The following is a 9,573-nucleotide window of genomic DNA, read 5'->3' on the forward strand; positions in this document are numbered from 1 at the left end:
TCTTAGGGTACTGAGAGAGGTGCTAACAATGGAGACAAAAAAAAAAAGATAATTGTGTCTCTGCCCACCTCAAATTTACAGTCACAACACAGTTGAGCAAGAAGGGACTAGTGTGGTAAACAGGAAAGAAAAGAGTTTGACCCCAAGAACATCAGGCCTTACTAGGATAAGCAGAAACTGTATCACCACACAGATTGACTCAGTTTTTGATACTTAACACCTCAAATTCCTCAGCCTCTTTTCCCCTCAGATTGGAGAGCTGCAATAAACTTCTCCCAAAGCCTTCCTTTATAAGAGGGCTCAGAATCAAAACTTTGCAGGTAACTCTCCATTTTCCATTAGCACCTCTGCTTGATTTGTACTCCAGGAAGCTGGATGTCTCTCTCCTTCCTCTCAGACCCCTCCTCCTGCTTCCTTTTGTGTAGTGCTCTTACATTGTAAGCTCCTTAAGAGCAGAGACCATCTTTCTTTTTCTTGTTTGTATACCCAGTGCCTAGTAAAACTACACTCGCTTAATAAATGTTTACTGAATTAAACTGCTATTGAAATAATCCAGTCAGGTGGTAATGAGAACCTGTACTATGGTGGTAGTAGCAGGATTCCAAAGAAATAAATGGTAACTGATTGATACAACAAATAAGGTTCTCAAGATCGGACACAGAACTAGAAGTAGGATACCTTAAAGGTCAACTAGAATACCCTCTTCATTTTATAGGAAATTGTCCAAGGTACTAGCAGGTAATAATGATATAATAAGACTATAACACTGTATGCTGAGCAATTTGCAAATTATCAGGTCATTTGATCCTCAAAACAATTCTGGAAAGTAGGTGCTACTATTATCCCTATTTTACAGATGAGGAAAACAGAGGCTAAGCGACTTGCTCAGGGTCAGACAACTAGTAAGGTCTTGCTGACAACTGATCCCAAATGCAGATGCCTTTCCACTACACCTGAGAAAAGAGTAAACGGTAACCCTAAGGTTTTCAGCATGGAAGACAGGAGGGGGGAGGGGAGAGCAGGCGAGTTACAGAGGGTACAGGGACTGACTCAGCCATTCAAAAGTGTGTGTGTGGGGGGCAGAACGTAGCCTCATTTTACAGATATAGGATGAGGAACCAAAGTAGAAAAGAGGAAGAAGTCTGCTGAGGCAGAAAAGGCACTTGATCAGGAGTCAATCTCAGCTCCGGCCCAATTCATTCTCCCAAGGCTCCCAAGCTGGGCCTCAGTTTCTCCCTCTGTAATATGACAAGCTGGACGGGGGGGCGGGGGGGGGGGGGGGGGGGGGGGGGGGCAGGGGGGGGGGGGGCGTGGTCGTGGGGAGGGGGGGGGGGGGGGGGGGGGGGGGGGGGGGGGGGGGGGGGGGGGGGGGGGGGGGGGGAAAGGGGGAGGAGGAGTTCACAGGAGTCTCGGCATTCTGATTTCAAGGGAAAGGGAGGCAGTGGAGGGCAGGGCCTCGGTGGAGAAGGGAGGAGCAAAACTTTGGGGGAAGTTGAGGGGACTTGTCTGAGCTGTCCAACCGGACTTGGCAGCGGGGCCCGGTGGAAGGAGAACCACACGAGAGGGCCCGGCCAAAGGAGGGAGTTAGGAGCAGGAGAGGGCAGGAAGGCCTGGGGGGCTTCCTGGAGAAGGTTGGCAGGATGCCAGGGGCACAGCAGGAGGGTAGTGAGGGGGGTGTGCCGGGGGGGGGCCGGAAGTCGGGCAGGCAGGGAAGGCCTCTCACAAAAAAGGCCCCAGCTCGCGGCACTCTGAAGCCGTCTCCCCGGGCTCGCCACTCACCCGCCGCTGGGGGAGAGGAAGTCGGCGTCATCTTCGTCGCCAACCCCGAACATTGCGCCTAGGCCGTCGCTCCCAGGGAGGAAAAGGGACGGGGTATCTACCCGCCGCCGATGTCGTAAAAATGCCGCGGTGCCCCCACCCTGCTTTCCGGCGCCTGGGACAGGAGAAGGAACGCCGCTAATTCTAAAGGGGAGACTGGGCAAAAGGAAAGGGGGGAGGGAAGAAGAGAGAGGGGCTAGAGGCCAGCCGGGGAAGCCACGTGAGCCCGCGTGTCACGTGACGCGAATCGTGCCGGCCCAGTCGTGGCCAATGGGGCGTGGAAGGTGGGAAGGAGGTGGAAAGAGCGGCACATTGATTGGACGATTCTAGGAAGTGGGTGGGGCGATGTGAGACTCCAGGGCGACCGAGACGGCTGCTGCTGTGGTAGTGGACACGTAGGGCTGGGGTCTGGACGAGGGATTGAGTGTGGTTGAGGAAAGTCGCGGGGCTGAAAGGAAGGGGCTCAGAGGAGCTGGTGGCGGCGTCTGGATCTAGGACGGTAAGGTTGCATTCCCTCCTCCCGGTCGCCTCCAAAAAATCCTCTTTTAGGGTTCCTCGGGGGGGCCCAACGAGGCTGACCCTTCTCGGTTCCCGTGGTCCCTCTTCCCCGCCCCTCCCCCACTGAGCACGCCTTGTCTTTGCTCTGCCCGAGGTAGGAGTCTTGAGTGCCTGTCCTGGGGTAGTTGGAGTGAGAGTAGAAAACACGGGACAGATATCAGTGCTTTGGCGATCTAGATCGGTCATTTGGGGGAGAAGGGTGAGAGTGAGCCATGGGGTGAGACTTGCCTCCAGCCCGAGGAAAAGGTTAATAGGGGAATCATTTAATTATAGGTTCCTAGATTTAGAGTTGGGAGAGACCTTAGAGGCTTGTCTAGTCTAAACTTCTCATTTGAACAGTGGGTGAAACTGTGGTGTAGAGAGGTTAAGTAACTTGCCCAAGGTCACCTGTTTTTAAGGGTGGGGAAACTGAGGCCCTGGAAGGGAAAGGAACTTGTCCAAAGTCACACATCACATTAGTCATAGAGATCATAGTTTAGCTCCCTCGTTGTAGTGATGAAGAAACAGATCCAGAAAGGAGCATTCGCTTCCCTTAAGTTTTCCAGAAAGTTAATCATACAAAATACAGCACTTATTCCTATTAAAAACGCTAGAAAGCATAGGAATAGATGGAGTTTTCTTTAAAATGATAAGTAGTATCTATCTAAAACCATCATCTAGCATTATATGTAATGGGGATATGCTAGAAGCTTTCCCAGTAAGATCAGGGGTGAAACAAGGATGCTCATTATCACCACTTTTATTCAGTATTGTAGCAGAATTGTTAGTTTTAGCAATAAGAGAAGAAAAATAAATTGAAGGAATTAGAATAGGCAATGAGGAAGCAAAACTACCACTCTTTAGATGATATAATGGTGTACATAGAGAATCCTAGAAGATCAACTAAGAACTACTTGAAATAATAAACAATTTTAGTAGAGTTGCAGGATATGAAATAAACCCATATAAATCATTGGTATTTCCATGTAATACTAACAAAGCCCAGCAGCAGGAGAGAAAGAAATTCCATTTAAAATAACTGTAGACCATAGAAAATATTTGGGAGTCTACCTTCCAAGACTCAGGAACTATATGAACACAATTACAAAAAACACTTCTCCCACAAAGTCAGTTCTAAACAATTGGAAAAATTTCCATTGTTCATGGGTGGACTGAGCTAATATAATAATGACAGTTCTGCTTAAATTAATTTATTTATTCAGTGCCATGCCAATCAAACTACCAAAACTTAATTTATAGAGCTAGAAAAAATAATATTTCATCTGGAAGAACAAAAAGTCAGTATCAAGGGAATTGATGAAAATGCAAAGTAAGGTGGACTAGCTGCACCTGATCTAAAATTATATTACAAAGCTGAGAGTTAGTCATAGAGAAGTAGAATGAAAGAGAGCTAGAGGGATCAACAACACCTTCCCTCCACTTGCTAGGGAAACCTGGTACAATGGGAGGACCCCTGAACTTGAAGTCTGGAGTTTTTTAATACTGTGTCACTTAGTGACACATATGTAACCTTAGGCAAGTGGCTTCACTTCTAGTGTCAATTTATTAATCTGTAGAGTGGAGATAATAATACTTGAACTACTTCACAGAATTATTCAGCCTAATACGAGATAATGTATGTAAAGTCCTTGATTATATTAATAGATGGGAAAACAGACCCAGTGTTACTGAAAATCACAAATACCTACTGGCTTTCTGAGGCTAGATAGTGAATTGTTACGTATCAAACTTTGTGCTTAGAAAGAATCTCCTTCCTCCTACCACATATATGCTTTACTCCCTTATCTCTATCTCTTAGAATCCCAGTTTCCTTCAAAGCTCAGCTCAAATCCTTCCTTCTGTTAAGACTTTTTCTGTTTCTCTTAGCTGCTAGTGACTGCCACCAAAACATTTGCTTTCTATTTATTTTTATATATGCTTATATGTATGTTGTCCTTGAAGCTAGAGACTGTACTGTCTTTGTATCAGCAGGACCTGACATACAGTTGAAACTTAATAAACATTTGTTAACTGATTAATTGTTACTTACTCTAATGGTATTCACACATTGCCTACTATTATATTTATCTGTTAGGTAAACTCTTATCTCAGCAGTAAAGATTGTAAACTCCAAGGTAGCTGGGGCTTTTAGGCATCTTGGAAATCTTCCCACAACACCTACTACAGTGCCTCATACAAAGGGATAATTCCTTTACGGTATGGTGCTTTATAGTTTTCAGAGTACTTTTATATCTCTTTATTACTCACTCTACAATAACTTTGTGAAGCAAAAAAGATAACTGTTATACCCATTTTACTGATGAGAAAATTGAGGCACAGAGAGAATAAGTTGGCATTTAAAGATCATCAGTCTGTAAAGTGGTGGGACCAGAGTTAATTCTTCTGACTACTGGTCTGGGGCTCTTTTTTACTGTGCTGCTGATCTGACAAATTTTAGGTGTACTTCAGCCTTCCTGCTTCTTCCCTCCACAATCACTTACCCATTACATAGTCTCATAAGGATAAGTGTGATTTGCCCAAGGTCACACTGCTAGTTAGTAGTTGAGTGAAATAACAAGGAATGACTGAATGAAAGGATGAAAAGCGCTTATTAAGAGTGTACTGTGTTTTGGGCACTGGGGATACAGATACAAAAAGTGAGATGATCCTTGCTATCTAGGAGAAAGATAAGAGCATTTATTAAGCACTTACTATGTACTAGGTACTAGAAAACTGAACATAGGGAGGTGGTGACCAAGGAAGAGGGTGTCTGGGAAATCATAGGGATAGTGACTAGATCCATTGGGTAGTCATTTGACATGCCCTTTTCAGAAGCCATAATACTATTAATTTGATTACTGTGTCCAGAGCAAGAGGTAGAAAGAGTAATCAGGCTCATTCCTATCCTTTAAGTTTTTCTTTTTTAACTCTTCCTCTTTTTTACATGGGCTCCAGAGGGATAGTCATATACCACCATATAGTGCTTGTAGTATGGTATGTTAAATTACTCTGAATGTTGAGGGATACTGGGGAAGAAAAAAAAAAGGGACAGCTGAAAAGATTATATTTGGTAATTATTTCTGTTTGTGATTCTTCCCTAGTTAACATCTATTGATCTGCTTGTTCTCATTTTACAAATTAGGATGGGGATAGGGTTTTTTCCCTTGAGGCACTGAAAGTTGACACAGAATGACATAGATGGCAATGATTTTGTGTCAGATATAGTTCTAGTTTATTGCAGCCTCTTGCTGAAGAATGTAAATTTCTGTTGTTCACAGGGAAAAGATTCATCCAGTTTCTATTTTAAAGGTGCCATTCCCCTCTCCAAATCATTGTTGTTCCAGAACTGTAACTGTAGCATTTTCATATGAAATATTGTTGGTGTCAGTTGGTACTTTTGATATTTTTCTCATCCTTGCATGAGGATATTATGTTTCTGGAGCTTTAGAATTCTCTTCCTTGGTATTTGTCTTGAAGGTATAAACCTGCTTGTTTGGCCATTTCCAAAGGGTTAGGAGGCCTTTTATCAGGACTAATAATTTTTGGTGGATGATATGATCCAGGATGCCAAAATCACTATTGTAGGGATACTGTTGCCAAGAAAACTGTTACCATGAAATGTTATAGCGCCTTAGCCGCCTTTAGTTACAAATGGGGATCAGAGTTGGAGAGCTGGTCTTTGTTGATAATTTCCCTCCTTCACATTCCCCTGCTCCAACCACAAGCTAAAATTATAGAATTGGGGACATTTACATATTTTCTCAGAATGCATTTTAAACAATTTTACATTACATCTGGCCCTTGTAAGTTATCGATCATAGAGAGTGTAAGAGTTTAGTTCCAGAAGAGACCTTAGAACACTTAGTCCATTACTCTTATATTCTTTAGATGAGGAGTTCGTTAACCTTTTTTGTGTGTATGATGAATTCCTTTGGCAGTCTTGGGAAGCCTGTGAACTCCATCTCAGAATAAGGTATTTAAATAATTTAAGGAAATTCTAAAAATTAATTAGAGCTAGTGAAGACAAATATGAAATTTTTTTTCCCCATCCACCTTCATGGACCCCTTGAAATCTGAAGGTTCATGTACCTCACTCAGGTTAAGAACCTTTGCTGCAGATGAAAACTCAGGTAAAATGATGCTTAAGGTCACAGCTAATTAGGAGCAAAGCAGAGATTTGAACTTAGATAGGCTTTCTGGAAGTTAGTCTGCTGCCTCTTTTTTTATGTGTGCACTGGCTAAATTGCCAGCCTACACAGATGTTTTCAGACTTAAAATAAAGATGTGGCCAATGACATAGCAATGAATAATTTAAGATAGTACGATTTCAGAATGTGATCTCTCAAGTTCTAGACCTGTAGTGGACCTGTATTCATTTATGTGATTGGGTTCATTTTAGAAGTCATACTAATATTTTAAATTTATAACCATGAATGTTTCATTTGTTATCACTTGAGAGATATAGTGGCGACAAAATGAAGGTTCTGACATCTTGCTTTGTTTACTACATAGTGAAGTGAAATTTTCTGTATTGGGTCTCAAGAACTGCCACTACAATGCAACATTTGGTTGCAAGAATAACATAGTGTCTGGGCTCTTCTTCTAAGTCATTTCTAAGGTTGGTAGTTTAGCCCAGGTGAAGCTTCCTAGCAGAATCTGGAGGGTTTTAAAGATGACTACTTATTTCTAAGTTTTTCATACATCATCTTATTGTCAAACTGCTTCCTTCTGTCATTCACTTTCTTCCCCATCAGGAAAAAAAAAAAGACATCTTAAGTAACACTGAAAATAAGCATTCTGGGAACTGGTTGGAAGTAGACACATATATCTGGCTTTTTGGTGACCTTACCCCTCAAAAATTCCTCCGGAAGAAGCCAGGTTAAACATTCTCCCTCTTCCCTCTACCCCCAGGGAAGAAGGATGCTAAGGCCTACATTCTAACATTCTGCCCTTTCCAGTGACAAGTTTTTTAAAAAAAACAAACATTTTCAGTTATTTCTGACCAAGGATGACAAATCACCAAAAGTTTTAAAGTAATAAAAAGTTGCATAATTGTCTGTGCCATGAGAACTGTAGGTGGCAACCTGAACTAACCGTTTAGGAGAAATGGACATAGGGAATGAGGTGCTTTTGGTGCCCCTTTGCTCCTAGTGGGATCATGATTTAGGGAAGGGCCCTGTGCAGAGGAGGACCCACCCTTAGGAATGCAAAGCCAGCTTGAGGAGGAAAAGGTTGCTAGGACCCACCCCCAACCCCTCCTTTTCCTTACACAATAACATTTAGCTTTTGTATACAACCTGCTTTTGTAGGCATTGTGCAATAAAGCATCATGAGATGGAGGCTTGCTTTGCAAAAGTAAATAATGGGAAATGTTTTAAAGGACTGACAGAAACTGGAATAGCTTTTCCTGGACAACCAACCAATAAATGCTTATAGGCATTTTGGACAGGTTTAGGATTTTCCCTAAAGAAATAGGAGGTAGCACTATGATAAAAGAAGGGATACTGTTTAGTGTGTCTGCGTTTTTGTTTTAGATTTTAAAGCAATTAAGTGGTGGTACCTAGAGCAATTGAGGAATCCATAAACTGCTTTTTTCATTATTTCATGTTTAATCATATAAACTGTAATCTAAAATTCTGTGAATTGATATATTTTATTATACTTCACTGAAAACAAAAAATCCTCAACCCTACAGCATCAGATAACTGAGAAATAAGATTTTCATGAGCCATCTGAAATTTACATGCCATTTCTGCATCTTGTCATGATAATTTCCCTAGGAAGTTTGCAGATGAACAAGTTACATTATTACTGAATAGTTAAGACTTATAACTTGACTAAAGTTCAGAGGAAGAAAATTTGTGTATTTTTTTATTTTCAAAGGAAACAGGGTTATATCTTCTTTGTCAGTGTGTTATCAACCATCATAGAATCAAGTATATTAGAACTGGAAGGTCCCTGAGAGATCAACATTCTCGTTTTATAGATGAAGAATCATGGGATTCAAAGAGCTAAGATTAAAAGACAAGTATTTTTTCTTCCTAGTCAAAGTTTCCTTATGAAATTTTTTTATCTTAAATGCTATATTGATGCTGTTTTATATCACTTTCCCTTTCACTGTGTCCCTCCAGCCCCATAATTAACTGTTTTAAAGGCAAGGACTTTTCCATTGATATCTTTGTATCCCCAGCACTTAATAGAATTCCTGTAAGCACTTAATAAATGCTTGCTGACTTTTTGGTTGATCCGGCCTGTTGAACACTTCATTTTCTTGAAAATGATCTTCAAGGGGCAGGTAGGGGATTGCATTGTATAGAGCACCAGCCCTAGAGTCAGGAGGACCTGAGTTCAAATCGTGCCCCAGACACTTGACACTAGCTATGTGACCCTGAGTAAGTCATTTAACTCCCATTGCCTTGTGCTTCATTCCCCCTCCCCCCAAAAAAAAATTATCTTCAAAAGGTAACAAAATTTGCCATGCAATAATGAGGCCTATAGCTAACATAAGTATATTTCCTTCAGTGCTATAAGGTTTTTTATCCATCAAGCTGTTGATCTTTATAATAATCCCTTGTGAATAAAATAATAGGAGTGTGGGCCTTCTGATTCCATAATGTAGTTCTTTCCACCATCCCATAGTGTCCAAAACCTTGGGACATTTTTGTAGAGATGATACTTTAAGCATTAGTAGATGCACAGTGTTAGGGATGTACCAGCGGGGCTTAAAAGTATAAATCTCCTCATTACTTCATTCCAGGATGTGGCTTTGTAAAAAGAAAAGGTATCTGATGGTTGGAGGATCTGCTCCCTGTTGGACTTAGGCCCTTGGATCATTGCATAACCTTTTAAGTTTGTGTTTGTTTGTCATATCAAATTTGGGTTGTCCCATTCTCTCCAGGCAAAATGTCTCTGTAAAGACCTTTGTGAAGAATGTAGTTGTACACTTGATCTTCTTTGTATTAAGAGGTGAGGTGAGAATGGATAAGAGAAATAGGAGCTCCTACATTCTTTGCTACCAAGCAGGAATGTGAAGGCATAGAAACCTCTGTTGCTGAGCAAACAAATGAGCAGGGGAGGGAGGTGGTTAGGGCAGGGTTACAGAAATCTTATAATGTGAAAGCAGTTAGGAAATAATAACTGATATTCTCATGGTACTTTAAAGCTTTCAAAGATATATATATATATATATATATATATATATATATATATATATATATA

General features: G+C 41.4%; 2 protein-coding genes across 7 annotated transcripts in view; one reads left to right on the forward strand and one right to left on the reverse strand.

The window, feature by feature from the left end:
* The window catches only part of FKBP15 (FKBP prolyl isomerase family member 15), an 86,997-nt gene extending 84,933 nt beyond the window's left edge, over window positions 1-2,064 (reverse strand). Inside the window, exon 1 of one of the 2 annotated variants that reach the window (XM_069069566.1) lies at window positions 1,780-2,064. In XM_069069566.1, the coding sequence (XP_068925667.1) occupies window positions 1,780-1,832 (53 nt within the window). In that variant the 5' untranslated portion in view covers window positions 1,833-2,064. The remainder of the gene's footprint in view (window positions 1-1,779) is intronic. The other variant, XM_069069567.1, reaches the window with a different exon arrangement.
* Window positions 1,476-9,573, forward strand: part of SLC31A1 (solute carrier family 31 member 1) — a 35,621-nt gene continuing 27,523 nt past the window's right edge. Inside the window, exon 1 of one of the 5 annotated variants that reach the window (XM_069069569.1) lies at window positions 1,476-1,631. The gene's annotated coding sequence lies outside the window, so the exon portion shown is untranslated. Of the gene's footprint in view, window positions 1,632-2,160; window positions 2,318-9,573 lie in introns of those variants that run through there. The other 4 variants (XM_069069571.1, XM_069069572.1, XM_069069568.1 and 1 more) reach the window with 4 other exon arrangements.

This window comes from Petaurus breviceps, unplaced genomic scaffold, assembly GCF_028583685.1.
Source record: "Petaurus breviceps papuanus isolate PSGF00001 unplaced genomic scaffold, PetGlider_PUasm1.0 90779, whole genome shotgun sequence".
Lineage (NCBI taxonomy): Eukaryota > Metazoa > Chordata > Mammalia > Diprotodontia > Petauridae > Petaurus > Petaurus breviceps.